This window comes from Penicillium waksmanii (genome assembly GCF_028829765.1).
Source record: "Penicillium waksmanii strain IBT 27052 chromosome Unknown utg000008l:1.0-5622682.0:1.0-5626561.0, whole genome shotgun sequence".
Classification (NCBI taxonomy): domain Eukaryota; kingdom Fungi; phylum Ascomycota; class Eurotiomycetes; order Eurotiales; family Aspergillaceae; genus Penicillium; species Penicillium waksmanii.
Genome location: NW_026643254.1, coordinates 510166 through 525447, shown reverse-complemented (window position 1 = coordinate 525447; position 15282 = coordinate 510166). Strand labels below are relative to the sequence as shown.

The following is a 15282-nucleotide window of genomic DNA, read 5'->3' as shown; positions in this document are numbered from 1 at the left end:
ATGGGGGCCCTTCATAACTCATTGTCTCGCAACCTGAGTTTATTATCGAGATCATTCGAGGTCCGTTGATTGACTTCCCAGAGGAATAGCCGAGACGGAACTGATATTAAACATCTTCCACGTTAGCTTGGTCTCAAATGGTCGGGTAACTAAACTTACCTGCCGTTAACAAATACCAGTGTCGAGTATAGACAGACTAGGGGCGATACAACAGGTCAGTTTGATCACAAGTATATCACAGTTCGGGGTCGGGTCAGTCTATACTGAAGGAGAGCAGCTGGCGAAGTCGAGAAGTGTTCAATAGTCTTTGCTCCAGGATAACGAGGGGATATTTGAGAACGACCGTTCTGCTGGAGAGAGTTCGGGTACTTATAGCATTGCACCCAACCCTTACCCTCAGATCGCAGCTGGTTCAACATTTAATCATTGATCTAAGGTAGAATTCGGAGGCATCGCAGCTTCTTCTTGATGATTGAGTATATCAAAACCCTTCCTCACTCTTGGCACCGTTTCAACACTCCCGGCGGTCCGCAGAAAAGCGCCGATGACACGTTTCAACATTCATCAACGTGGGTCTGTACTTTACCGCTACAGGAGGTGGCACAACAGCGGCCATTCTATTCACTGATCATGAACACTTACTTCGCTGATCAAACGCTGAATGTTGTTAACATCGTCATCGTCGTCCTTGTTTGGGGTTCTGCGCGAGATCGAGGTCTGGGTTACATTTGTGTGAGTGCCTTCTGTATACGCATTAAGGTATCTCCCCGTTTTAGCATCTCTTTTCTTCTTCTTTTTTTTTGGTTGTTTCCTGCTATCGCTACGGAGCAAAACTACTGCCACCCACACTGATTTTTGGTGCTGCTATTTGATTTCCTGAGACCCGTAAACAACCGGCTTTGCTCAATTATACTTCTGAGCGATATACGAGGCTCGCAGCTTATTATTATCCGGAGGTGATTTTCTAGGGTACTTTGCCAGCCTGGGCAAGCCATGGCTAGAGGTAATATCTTACGATCCGGAAACCCTTTTCGGGGCCGCTTTGGGCGCGACGATGTACTCGTTTCCCACGAGATAATCATATGGGGATCTCCGCTCAAGTTCGGAGTGTTGAATAGTCCTCAATCAAAACACTGAGTTCAGTATTTGAGGCAAGGCCTATTGCAAAGTACTAAACGATACTCTTCTCTATAAACCTTCTCTCTAGCCTCGAAGAAATACGGGTGATCAGTCGTGGCTTACCGTGGCCTTATTATTCCTGAGGCTTCTCAAGACTAAGAACATCTCAGGACAGTCATCTCAGAATGAGAACTCTCTCAAAACAACTCTCTCATTCCAGTCCTTCTCCCAGCTACGAATCATTTATATGGAGACTGACCAGTTCCACACCCACGACTGCCAAGATTGCTTCATATTGTGAAACCATATATTCCGCGAGGAGCTGAGACAGGGCTCCTATTTTGTCAAAAGCATGGGAGGCGGTGGGGTTGCTAGTCCAACGGACCAGGCACAGCCCTCAGTTCTCCGATAAGGAATAAAAGCAATTGTCACAGTGGCCAAAAATACTGGGACATACGTACCAGCCACGTGTATACGTCGCAAGCGATCTAGCAGGCCATTAGGTAGGGAGTCAAGGGATTGAACATGGCAATCTCCTCGATGAAAAAGCGACAATGATGATGAAGGACTATGGCGTCTTTCTTACCCCCACTTTGGTAACTTATGCGGCCATGGCTGCTCCAGAATTTAGCGGGTTCCTTCCCCTAGTCTCTGCGAAGAAGAACCGCGCAGGCTTTGACAAAAGCTTTCATGCTCTGGGCCTCGCCAGTAAGATTGGGGTGAATATCTGTTTTGGAACCGATCTATTGGGGCCCTTGCACTACGCCCAGAGTAAAGACTTCGCCATTCAGAGCACTGTCCAGTCAAATTTGGAAATCCTTCGAAGCGCTACTACCACTCCTGCCCGGATGCTGGGACAGGATAGCTTCCTCGGTCAGAGTGCGCCTGGGTTTGCCGCCGACTTGCTCATATGAAATGCAAACCCTTTAGGTGATATAACTGTGTTTCATCGGCCTGATGACCATTTGCTGGTAATTATCAAGGAAGGTCGTGTCGTGACTTCGGGTTGGAATTTATTGGAGTTCGAAGCAAGCCCTCAGCCAAATATTGAATAAACCAAATGGAGGAGGCAAATCAAGTTGAGCGGTATTGGAATCTTTCTGGAAGGTCGGGAGGTGATTCTCGGGAACAGAATGAAAGCGGGGTCGGTGGTCTTTCTATAAGCGAGGCTTCTCTATGTTGCTTCAATGATTGGCTTTCAGGGAAATGACTAAACGAAAACCCCTCGACCCAGAACGCCTGAACCAAAAGGGTGTCGCGGGACTTATGCTGCAGGAATCTCATCAGATACAGACAATTTAGAGGCTGGGAAATGAAAGAGGTTTACATAGCGTAGGCCCTTGCTGTTCCCTTTGTAAAGTCAAGAAAGTTTCCCTTGAACAGCAACTCACGATTGCGAGTCAGTCACGTACGGATCGCCTCCTCTGCGCTTGTACATATGTGGGGGGGGGGGGGGATAGCAGCCCTCTATGAAGGACCCTGCATACGCCCAATGTTGAGGCTTCCCGGAGGAAATCGCGCTCCCTGACTAGGCTTATGAGGAAGTGAAAAGCACTAGAATGGGCAATAGGTTAGAGATCCACTGATTTATCGAGATAATTAGAATGTGCCTCCTGTCTGTGCTCCTGTGCCCAATATTGGGTAGGTGCACGACATTTCTGGCCGAATGGCCTAGTGGCCAGGAATGATGGAAAAGAAGTTTATGGAAACCCCTGGAAGATGGCTCCAAAATTAATTTATATAAGCGTTCGACTTTGAGAGCAGACAATGTGTTTCAGTGTCAGAGAGCGTTCATATTGGGGAAATAGTGGCAGATATGATTAAGTTCGGATATATGGATAGCCCTAAAGTCTAGCGAGGTCAGTATTGCTGATATACTTGCGAACGAAAAGCGGAGTGTAGTTCCAGTTGCCGGTACCGTACTTCTATTATTTATATTCCATTGGACTTACCTCAAAGAAATCATGTACTTCGCGCTTATAACTCATCACCGCTAATCCTATAAAGAATATCAGAATGAGACATGCTTTTAGTCGATTATTGCGGGTGAAGTGTTAGTGAAGCTGCGGTCAGATGTACAAGGACTTGGGTGCTTATTTTTCTGTAGCATGGACTACCGTATTATGCGCAATCGGCTTCATCTTCGATATCTCTCTTCGATCCCCGGGTTCCACCTAAAGCAAACTAGTGTCTTACTCAAAGCAACATGATTATTGCCGGCACGGCCATTATGGCACTATCAATTATTTGGGTGTGGATTATTAGAAATACTTTTAAATTAACGGATATCTCATAGGCCCTATTCTAGATAAAATGGGCTCCTAGGGCTGACCAAAGACCCAGCGTCGCATTTCCTTTGATGAGGGCTTTCTTAGCCATCGTAAACCTATGAGAATTAGACAAAATCAGAAGTCAGGAAGGCGCTATGCTATAGATTCGCCCTTTACTGGATCCAATTCATCCAAACTTAATCTGCTTGTGAGCAACATCAAGCTCACCGCGTCGTATAACAAGTACTGCAGATCCTGTCCGCCCATCGCACAGGGTGCAAATTAGGTGACTTCTTATGACCATAAGACAAATGCCATTAAACAACTAGACATTCGAACAGGCTCAATAGAGATATTCCACAATATCCCGGCCTTTACGAAGCGCATTGTAGAATTCTATACAAATGAGATCTTTTCACTGCATGTAATCGAGTGAAGGTACAAGAGTGGGACATTACCTTCATGGGATGTAATCCTCGGAGAGTCAGGGAAAGATGTGGGATGCTGGAATCCAACCAGACCGGCAGTAATCTTGAATTCCAGATTAGTGATCTATCAATCCACAGCTTGGATAATTTAGCTCACTTGATAAAAGGCTATATCAGCCCTGACGAGTGTCTCTTTTTCTCGAATTCTTTCCATTAACTCCTGGAGTTGTGCTAATTTCGGCCACAAATGGTAATTTCGTAGGTCATTCCAGTTTAGGAGTGCTTTGCAGTTATAAAATTTGACTGAGCAGGAAGTAAGGGTATAATTCTGCGCGACCAGCCATGTAATCAAGTCGATATGAGCGAGTAGTAGATGTGTTGCATGGTCAACACATCGAGCATCGGAACGTGCCCTATCAATCAGATGGCCGTCACTCAATGCATTAGAGCTGTATTGTGACAAAACCTTTTGGACTTTGTTCGTATTCAGCTTATTGTTTCGAAGACAGGTTGAGATGGATTGTGTAACGTGCCCTACACTCTCCAAAAAATTGCTGGCTTCGAAGTCTGGAGTGGAGGTCATAGAAATAATACAGAGGCAATCCGCGGTCAGTAGACGTATAATGTGTGTGTGTGTGTGTGAAAGTTTTGAGGTGTTGGTGGGGTTGGGGTGATTTCAATGCGGGCCGTACATATTCAGTAGCGAAGACTTATTTTTGGGGTAGAAAATTTGCCGCCTTCTGGGCCTTGGTTCCCTTAATTAGACCTTGGAGCGATAAGGTCTAGATATGCCCAGACCAAGCTTCGCTCCCGATCCTGCGGCACCACGGATCATTTTTAATTTACCATGGTTCTAAGCAGTTCTTAATAGGGCGGATCCTCCCCGGCCACATAAAGGAATAGTATTGCGACGCGACGCTTGAGACTCGATGTGGCAAATTATTATGCATGTAGTCCATAAAAGCTCACTTGCTTTCAAGTTCCCGTCAAAGCAAATCAATTCGACTTTATTTTCTTTTACTTTCCATCTCTGCCTTTCAGTTTCTTCGATTTATGGCGGATTTGTGCAACGGGCGCCTCTTCTAGTCCAGTGCCCAAAACAAGGAACGGAGTGAAAGGGTTTACCACCGTACTTTTACACAAGGCTGAATTTAAGCGCTTGCTTGGAACCCATAATAATAATAATAATCATCATCATCATCATCATTTCAACCACCTTTTTGTTTTCTTTTGCGAGTCATACTGGGTAACTATCTGGGCCTTGGGTTGAGTTGTCCTGGGTGTGTTTTGGCGTCTACCAGTTCCAGGTGTATTGTTGTCTGACGTGTTACACTCGTCATCGTCATTTCCATTTGATAGGGATTTCAAAATACAGCCTATGCAAATTTGGAGCTGAAGCATCTGAAGGTATTCTAAGTCGCCACACAACTATGAAGTACAATACGTGCCTCTTGCCTAACGGGTAGCAAATCAATGCAATGCCATCATTTCGGGTAGGAGGGGGGAGGAGGAGGTTGGGCCTCCGAACGAAATCTGATTGGCTCATCTTCAAGGATCTCTATCCAAAATATGGGCCCGATTAGGATGACAATGCCGCTTCCGATGTCAGTAGGCTCTCCCACTATTCTCGTGAAGATACTTACTTTGCCCCAGCTAGTCAATCAAATTGGCAAAAAGATGGAGCAAATATATCTCCTTGGTGATTTATAGAAGACTGATGTTTTGACATGGGCTCGACTGGGAGGGTTTATCCGATAGCACGAATTTGGAGATTCTCAAGGGGTCTTTACATCCTGGAGGGGGCGTTATTCTTGCCACCGGTTTCTCTCTCCCCATGTCGAATTTGATGTGAGCTGCTCTTTTCATGCCCCCTAGGTATTCAGCCACTAAAGGACCTTCAGTCAGGATCGTTATCTAGAAAACACCGTCATTATGGAGATTGGCCAGCTCCGCAGGGTATGACTCCCGGTTGTAGCTGAGCAAGTGACAAGGCAGGCCGCAGCACTGGATCTACCCCATATATCTCGCTTCCAGGACAGTTCCTAGTTTTCCCTCAACGAAACATCAAAATTTGTTGTTCACTAGTCACTAGTGGTTCGTCGTCCTGGCATGATTGAAAATCCGCCTGACCACTACCTGTGTCCACGCAAACATATATATATCCATTGAAGAATACGAGCCTGCGCCCATATCTATTTTCTCTGGTACGGACTGATCCCGGACCCTCAGGTACATGGTCGAGCTGACACCTGCTGTCTCATCTCTAGTTTGCCCGTGTTCGAAGTCAAGCTACACTCATGGCAAGTATATGTAGCCCTCGGCCACTGGAAAGCATGCTGACGTGGGATGCATTGAACTTCAGCCTATTCTGGCCGTTTCCACAAATCCAATCGAGATACTGTATGATGGCTGGCATTGAGAATCTTATTGAGGCCGCTGGCACGGTGGTTGCGAACGATCACCTTGCGCCAACTGCTGATTATTGATGGTATATTGAGGATTACCAGCGGAAGACTGCTTAAGTCGTGTCCCAATGAAAACAGCGATTCAAAGCTGCCGCCATGACCTACTTGATAAATGAAGCTAGCAAAAGACGTTTTCACCACTTGGAAACTTTGGAAACTAACTAACCATGTTGCCAAATCGCAGATATGAAGATGACCGTTTTCCCAAACTATTCTATGCTCAATGCAGCCGCAAGCCGATCGAATGCCTCCTTCTCGATGTCACCACTGAGTGGCACGAACCTTAGGAGTGAAACTGTATGCGCATGTTCAGCTCAATCAGCTAATAAAAGAAGGTGGATCATGTTATTACCGAAAGGGCGTTCAAGAAGACGCACAGGTTACAAAGGATACGGATCTGTGAGGATTTAAGGAAAGCCGTTTGTGAATTAACGATTAGCGTTCGGATTGCAATGGCAAGGATAGGAGAAGTTGACACACACTAGACAATTATATCTGATAATATGGCCAGCTGTGACAAATGTCTGTGAGGGCTCGAAATTTTGGACATGTCGAATGAGGCCACCAACTTTTAACTGGAGGTGTATTATCACCGAGAGCGTTACAGTTCTGGGGGTAGTGGCGCTGGATCAATGGGTATTTCCTTCGAAGGATGATCAGGGTGGGACTGGTTTTGCTGCACGCAACAAAATGAGCCTGGCATGGTTGATCACTGGTGGTAAAGACCGTAGTGACACCAAAAGCAGCACAATCTCAACGGTGAAATAGATCAACAGGCCACAATCTGAGAGCTGGCTCTGTTGGGGAACCTTGATAATACCCAAGGGTGACTGCAGCTGTATAGGCAATAAGGCTAGCCACAACACTATCAATACTCGAGTCCAGGACTATCGCCACTACTCATCTCTGGGCGAAAGACATGATACCTTTCACCTCCAAATTGCCCGGTCCTTTGTACTGACTGACCGACTGAAAGTCTCTGGTCTTTTCACATCACTAGATAGCACAAAGGATTGTTGGATTTGCATTAGAATATGGGTTGGGCCTACATTAACCTGCTTTCTTTGGCCCAGACTCAACCTAGTCTCGCATACTTCGATGGCACTGGCACTTGCAAAATCGTCTCTAGCTTGTCTCAGCTTATTAGAGGTATATATTTTGCTACCTAGTCACTTGAAATGTGCATTGAGTACCATCCCCCGTTTCCGCTGTTCCCCAAGACTCCCGTCGACGGACCCTACCTCCTATCTACCTTCGGTTGGAAAGATAACACTCAGGCTGTGATAATGGGGGATCAGGAGGAGACCTCCCGTGCTACCATTATTCATGATAGACTGCACGGGCCATCAAGCGAGTAAGTGACTTGGACGTGCCGAAATGCAGCGCTGCGTGGTGATTGAAAGCCACACCGATAGCCAGCGCTTCACGAACCAGAGCTGACAAGTGTTGAAAATTTGCCATATATGAAGGCAATTATTCTATCACAAGCTATACGGTAGCCAGTGCTGCCAGAGGCCTTCGCAAGCAAACCTCCTCCACGTCTAAGGGTGAGGCATGGTTGTTCCTATTATCAATGAAAGCCATAATTCGCTAACCCATATACAGTTTGCTGTAGAATTTAGTCACTAAAATGGGACATGCACGATGGCAACCTGTAGAACAGCCGGGACTAGAACACACACACACACACACACACGCACACACACACACACACGCACACACACACACACATACACAACACGCCACCTAGTAGCAGCACACACGTAGCATGCTCTCTAGTAAGGAGGAGGGAATAGATGACATGAAGAAAATGGGAATGCGAAAAAGCCTTACACCGTTCGAAAGGTGCCATATATATGTAAGTTTCTAAACTGTGCTAACCGATGCTAAAGAATTGTTGTGATATGAGGCTGGTGCAGATCAGGAACCAAGCCGAACCATCGGAATTAATCCCGAGATATCTATACGAAGAACCAAGTTGATTGGGAATCAACTTGTTCTTGTTGTATACATATAGCCTAATGTTTCTCTCTGAACAATAAGATAATATATACCTCTGAACTACAACAAGAATGAATGCGATCATAGTTAATGCAAAATCAAACGCTGCCTTACCCATCAGGCATTACAAATGTCGGCATGTCCCCATTAAACTAGATATTTAAGGTTTCTAGCTTGCGGCTCGTTCAAGGCGAGCGGTTAGCCTTACGTCATCACTTTCTTCGAAATACATCATCGAGATAACCAGATGGACCAGTACATGACAGTATCTCTGAGAACATATCGCGACCAGGCCTCTCATAGTTCAGCCCTTTTATAAACTCACGTCTACGATGGTCCGACAACATCACGCTACCCTAGCCCATACCCATCAAACATCTGACAGGGTCGACGCTTGGATATTAGGGAGCAGTCTTGCGTCATTAGCGTCGGCAGTTCATTTAATTTCCGATGCCAATGTGCCCGCCTCTCATATCCATATACTCGAGTCACAAAGCACCCCTGGAGATGGCATAATCAGTAGTGGCAATCCATTGAACGGATACGATCATCGGCCAGGATGCTTGCCAAGTTTCAGTGACGTCTGCATGGAAAAGCTGCTTGCGTTGGTGCCCTCCCCCAGCGGCTCCGGAAGAACAGTCAAAGAGGATATCGAAAAGTTTTATGACGATGAACACTGCCAAGAAGTTCCTACCACGCACATCTTAACTAAAGGAGATCATGGACCGAAGAGAATCAAAATTGGAAAACTCGACCTGGGCCTGAAAGATCGAATGAAATTGACGATTCTCATGTTGCGATCCGAGGAAAGGCTGAACAAAAAGAGAATCGATCAGCTTTTTAGCAAACCCTTTTTCGACAGTGTGTTTTGGACTGTCTTCTCTACTATGTAGGCTGCCTACCGAATAATAATAAAACAAATTGATAGCACACATGCTAAAAAAAGCTTTTAGATTTACCTTCCAGCCGTGGCACAGTGCTGCCGAATTCCGTCGATGCCTTCGAAGATACTTCCACGAATTTCGAAACCTAAACACTAAGAGCCCCTTGGATAGCATTCAATTCAACCAATTTGAATCAATAATCATGCCGATAATCCAATTTCTCCAAAACCGAGGGGTTGATTTCCGACTATGCACCAAGGTCACTGATATTGTAACACATTCAGACCGTGGTGCAGAAACTGTTTCAGCGATTCATGTATTGCACAACAGTTCTCAGGAAACATTCCATGTCCGTCCCGATGATATCGTTATTGTCACTCTTGGATCCGTTACATCAGGCTCGTCGAGTGGTTCCAACAAAATTCCGCCACCTTTGAAGACAATGATAGCCGAAGATGAGCTAGATGAAAACTGGTCGCTTTGGCTGAATCTGGGAACAAAGTATCCGGGCTTTGGAGATCCGTACAATTTCTGCACTCGCCTCACTGAGTCTAGGCTGGAGACCTTTACGGTTACACTCAGGGATGCTGAGTACTTCGATCGCCTCGTTAAACTGACATGCGACAAGCCCGGAATAGGACACTTGGTATCTCTAAAACACAGTAATTGGAAGATCAGTATCTGCATACCTCGCCAGCCATTTTTCTCTTGTCAACCTGACAATGTACAAACCTTCTGGGGCTATGGACTTTGCCCAGAAAGTCAGGGAAACTTCGTGAAAAAGCCGATGCTCGTTTGTTCTGGAGAGGAAATAATGGTCGAGCTGCTACGGCACTTGGGTTTCCCTTTAGACACAATCCTTAAAAACTCCATCACAATCCCATCTGTGATGCCAAGAAGGACAGCATCACTATTGCCTCGAATTCGTGGAGATCGGCCAACGGTGATACTGGACGGCATGACCAATCTCGCTGCGATAGGCCAATTTGTGGAGATACCAGATGAGACCACTGTTAGTATGGATTATGGGGTACGAGGAGCCCAGTTAGCAGTTAGTCATTTGATGGACCTTCATAAACAACCAGAGGAGACAAAGAAAAGGTTAAGTTTTCTTTTCTTGGATTTCTGGGTTTGATGGACCTAACAAAAGATACAATTCTAACATCATTCTCTCAAAAAATACAGTAATGCCCTAGCGTAAGACTAGGGTGGTGGATATCCGGGTACCTATAAAGCTTTGAAACTGCTTGATAGTAGTAAACAAGTCATAATTTCGCTGCTGTACTGACGCAGCATACTATTTACTGAATGTCAGATGCTTTTGCTCAACATCAACTGAATATCTAAAGCGGTATTATTCGTCAACGCGTGATATAGCCATTCCCTGCTCCTCCCTTTAAGCTGAACTGTTACGCTCGATATCTTTTCTCTGATCTAAATGGCGTTTTCTTTCAGGACTCACGCTTTCCCCCCCTATAAAAATTCCCGATGGCATCCTTATCAACATTGCTGGTATTAGGGACCGTGGAATAAGGATGGGAAATGCTCTCGCAACGGGGATGAGCATCAGTTGCTTGAGTAGTGCCATCATCGGTCATTTAATGAGCGGTGGAAAGTGCGAGATCATCGGAGTCGAAATAGGTACGTTTCTTTTGACTGTCAGTTTGAATCCCCTCTGTGAAATTACAACAGAGTACCTTGGATCGTTGCCCAAGTAGATCGTCAAGAGTTCGCTTTTCATGTGTGCTGGGGTGGCATTTTTCACTTTCTGATAGTAGCTGGGGAATTTTGGTTAGCACTGTGAGTGAGGAAGAGTATGAAAAGTCTTACTACGCAACCTGGTTCTTTAATTCCTGATCCCATTTTTGAGCGATTATTGGTGCGTAATCTGAAGAATACCCAAAACTTTATATGCTCAGTCGTCTGTTTCATATTCGCCGCCACCAGCTATGCTCACGTGTTATATTCCAGGAGATCGTTGTTATCATGCTATCTACGTCTTTGAAACCATGCTGTCAGCGCATCGAGTGGTATTTTACCACTAGCAAGCGATTGATTGCCCAGGAAACCACATTTCTTTGTGTTTTGTATGTTGAATTGGTTCAACTAGCAACCTCGGTGTAATAACCACCGAGTATACGCCCATACGGGGGGTATTTCAACCTGCCCTCGATCACATCCTTATTTCGATTCAACCAATCAATCATTTTATCCTGAATTGGTTCCGCTTGATCTCATTCGTCCTGAGTGCATACTAGTCCATACGCTTTTAGCAAGTGCTGATAGATTATTAAACCTTATGGATGTGGCTGTAAAATCAATACACAATTAGGGCCTACGAACCCACGATTCCCATTACCCTCCCCCCAACACTGAGCTTGATAATGAAGTTTCAATTCTTCACGATAAACATTTAATATATATGGACGTCTTTCGCTTAACTGCCAGCTGCAATCGAATATATTCTTATTAAATCTCCGCACCAAGGCTTCAGAGGATGGATCTTCGGTACCTGACTTTCCTTTTCCGGTGGTCTGTTGAAGTCCAGAGAACCAGGTGGTGGGACGAAAGCCGGCTGAAACCTCTCGCTGAGTCCAAAGGAGCGTGCTAGTCGCTACCAGTAGAGAATGGCCTCTGTATTTTGATCATCTAGAAGCGTTTACCGAGAGCTTCCATGAGAATAATTGGCGTTACACAGTCACTGTATTGTCCTGTTTAATTTCTAATCCCCACGCGCGGTCGTCGCCGCGGCTAATCGTTCTTTGTTCTGAGTTGGTATCGACACCGATATTGCAATTGGTGTATATATTTGCGAACGGAGTGACAGTCGCGCTATGTGTGAAGTTTTGCATCTCAAAATGACCCGCGTAAGGCCGGGATCCGGACCCTTTGGTGGTCGATTGACCATTTCCATATTTATGAAGGCCGTGCTTCAATCCCTCGAGCCTCGGCTTGGTCGCATGCAAGAGAGCCCACATGAGAGGCCAGATCCATGGCACGTTGGTAACGAGGATTGCCACAGTGGCTTCGCGGAAGTACCAATTCATGTAAACGTAAGAGATGAGTGACGGAAATAAGCAGTACACCTTATTTAGATGGCGGCAACTACGACAAACGTACCCATGCCGAAGAGAATGAGTAAGATCAGTTTCTGCTTCAGTGGGACACGGACCTGCATAAGCAACGGAATGGCGAAAATAAGCATGGTGATTTCAGCGGAAATCGAAATACACCCCTGGATTATGTCGTCGTGCTGATAAGATGAACATTTGGTCTTGCGAAACTTCAGAGTTAAGTCTGTTTTCTAAGGGGCAAATATTTTCCCTTACAGTTAGGCTTGGGCACAGCCCAGTATTCGGACAGTGGGCGGCATATGAGGAGAAGTGAAAGTTCAGTAGCGATAAAGCCAAGTCCAACATAGAGGGTAACGTAGTTAATGATTCTGCGTTGCTTCAAACCGGCGGTGATTCGAGCATAGATCACTAGCATACACGCTTTGCAGCTCCAGACAGCAAGAACGAAAGCATGTTCTGACACAAAAACCCATCTTCTGACCCTCACCCGTTCTTGATGGATAGAGGGAGTCATGGAGTTCATTTCCGTTGTTATCATTAGGTTTTAGCCCCCTCCTTGGATGACTTTATTGAGGGCAACGCAAAGAACGGTATACCACACGAGACTGAAAGACATTATATAGTAATCTGCTTGAAGATTGCGAGTACCTGAACATTGAAACCGAGCAATGCTATGGAACGCTCTCAAGTCAGTTAATACTTCATTCACCTCAACCATGATAACGTACAACCTGAGGACAGCACCTAGGACCCCGATGGCACAGAGCGCCCATGTCTCACGAACAAAGTTATGAGAAAAGCCATATCCCACACCGGATAATTCTTTCGGATGCAAAGTAGGGACCTGTGAACGGATTCAAGTAGATCCAAAAAGCGATCAATAAGGAGATAATTGAAAGCTCCGGAGACTCGGCGACACGAACCATAAGAAGATAGCTCGAAACTGCGGCTACATTGTGGTGGGTATTGCGGGGAAAGAAGTTGTGCAGCGGATCTGGCGCCGGGGATCTTGCTAGGTGCGTATAAGAGGATGGCTTCCAGTGACTCCTCAAGCCAAACACATACAGCAAGTCAATGGAAGGTTTCCAGTGATGATGTCAGCATTGCCACTTGGCAAAGGTCCCGAGTAAAAAGCACTCCGGAGTGGGTCCGAGGGCATCTCGGAAAATATAACCGAAGTGCGCGTGTCCTGATAGGATGGGATCTTCGAGCCTGTCCTCAGACCGCTTCCCTAAAGTAAAGACGGTTTATGTTTATTACAATACTGATGTGAGGCGTCAACGAATGTATTTTACACGAAACTGCCATACGCGCACCATCTTGTCCCTCCCTCACCACCAATAACAAAGCATCACCCAGACTTCTTTTTACCCATGACCGTCTTTTATTTATTCTGAATTTTACAGTATCCAAAGTAAAACCTAAACTAAATGGATTTATACATTCTTCCTTAAAAACGAGACCTCATCCTTCGGGCTACAAGCTGCAGGATGTGGACTGTGCTGGGAATTTATTACCTCTGCGATGTGGCTAATAAGCTGGTGAAACCGTTCTATACTGTACCATCGAGCACCGGCTAGCTTGCCTAGCAGTCCCTTATCGGAAAATATAGATTCTCCTAGACTAGAAATGCTTGCTTGGTTCTTGCCCTTTGGTCCGTGGCTTGGTTGGGTTTTGTGGCGCTTTACTTTACCACGGATGGCTAAATTCTCACTGCGCCTGAACTCTTTTAATGGGAACCATGCAATCAAATCGTATGATGGTCTCAATCGCATGTATGCTGTCCGAAAACCCCACCTTTCGTCTAGTAGGAAGATGTCTACGCGGACACTCCTAACCAAGTGTGCCGCGGGTGAGGCAAATTACTAACCCCTCTTTCGCCCCGAGTTTCTAATCCAAAAGTTATATGGTCAATTGATCCCCTTAGTCTCAAAATATATCCTTTGATGCTTCTATATTCTTTCACCGATACGAGCATGATGACTCTTGCAATAGCAAGCAACTCCAAGCAACCTAAAGCCTCGCCCTCGAGCGATATGCCTTCTCTGTCCTGTATCACTCTCAAGAATATTCTATCTGACCAGTCGCCGAAGCCTTACACACTAAATGCTTTTATGATTTTCCTGACTCAGAATCATTGCATTGAGACATTGGACTTCATTACTGACGCAGAAGCTTACTGTGACATTTACCATGTGAACTCAGCATCTATCGACAATAACGACATGACTCGGGACCCCATGCTTGTCGGAAAGCAGTGGAAACGTTTAATGGCCACGTACATTTATCCCGGGTCTCCAAGTGAAATCAACTTACCAAGCTATATGCGTGACCGGTTACTTGGCATTGTTTCTGAGATGGTATCCTCTCCAAGTCCTGAACAATTAAGCTCTGCCATGAATCATGCCTACGAAATTCTGACAGAAGATGTATTGGTACCCTTCATCAGAAGTTTTCATTTGGCAGACAATCACCATATAGGTCCAGAATATATTCCAAAATCGACTTTATCCGATTCGGATATTGGTCGGACAGCAAACTCCTCGCGAAGGGATAATTTGTATGATAAATCCCTATAAACGTGAACCATACAGCCTCTAATTCCAGCTTCCAGATCTTCTATTGATGGGTCTATCACGAAACGGGTTGAGGATAGTCAGCTTCTTGAAGGTTCCCGGGTGAAGTCGCGATTTTCCAAAGATTTCAAGTTCAGGACATGGTTTAGTTTTCATAAGCGTCAGACCCCGTGACCTAGAACAGTATTGATGTCGATGTCGCCGACATAATCACTAGCTTTTTGTTCGGCGTTGTGTCTATTTCGCCCTTTTGGGGAATTCGCCAAGGGTTGAACCTACCAACACCAGAGAAAATGGGGGCGTAAACACAGACCAAAGGGTGGGAGAGATGCCGCACTCGCCTTTCTTTGTGGAAAACGACGGCCCACCTGGCTTGGATGGGTCCGCACGGCACATGGACACATCAGGCAGGTCATCTCTTCTCGGAAGGAGCAATTCTCCAACACGCCAACTGGTTCCCTGCGA

At 45.7% G+C, this 15282-nt stretch overlaps 5 protein-coding genes across 5 annotated transcripts; 3 read left to right on the top strand and 2 right to left on the bottom strand.

Moving 5' to 3' along the window:
* Positions 1-1673: 1673 nt before the first annotated feature.
* On the top strand, positions 1674-2033 carry N7481_008578 (uncharacterized protein; the record flags this gene model as incomplete). Its single annotated transcript, XM_057267797.1, has 1 exon — positions 1674-2033. The coding sequence occupies one exon, from the start codon at positions 1674-1676 to the stop codon at positions 2031-2033; it is 360 nt and encodes a 119-aa protein (XP_057118474.1).
* Positions 2034-8615: 6582 nt separating this feature from the next.
* Positions 8616-10302, top strand: N7481_008577 (oleate hydratase; the record flags this gene model as incomplete). Its single annotated transcript, XM_057267796.1, has 2 exons — positions 8616-9172; positions 9237-10302. 2 exons carry the CDS (start codon positions 8616-8618, stop codon positions 10300-10302), a joined length of 1623 nt encoding a protein of 540 aa, XP_057118473.1.
* A 1555-nt stretch (positions 10303-11857) lies between these two features.
* On the bottom strand, positions 11858-12372 carry N7481_008576 (uncharacterized protein; the record flags this gene model as incomplete). Its single annotated transcript, XM_057267795.1, is given in 2 exon segments — positions 11858-12272; positions 12284-12372. 2 exon segments carry the CDS (start codon positions 12370-12372, stop codon positions 11858-11860), a joined length of 504 nt encoding a protein of 167 aa, XP_057118472.1.
* Positions 12373-12379: 7 nt separating this feature from the next.
* Positions 12380-12764, bottom strand: N7481_008575 (uncharacterized protein; the record flags this gene model as incomplete). Its single annotated transcript, XM_057267794.1, has 2 exons — positions 12380-12441; positions 12497-12764. The coding sequence occupies 2 exons, from the start codon at positions 12762-12764 to the stop codon at positions 12380-12382; spliced, it is 330 nt and encodes a 109-aa protein (XP_057118471.1).
* Positions 12765-14220: 1456 nt separating this feature from the next.
* Positions 14221-14991, top strand: N7481_008574 (regulator of G-protein signaling domain-containing protein; the record flags this gene model as incomplete). Its single annotated transcript, XM_057267793.1, has 2 exons — positions 14221-14801; positions 14856-14991. 2 exons carry the CDS (start codon positions 14221-14223, stop codon positions 14989-14991), a joined length of 717 nt encoding a protein of 238 aa, XP_057118470.1.
* Positions 14992-15282: the final 291 nt, after the last annotated feature.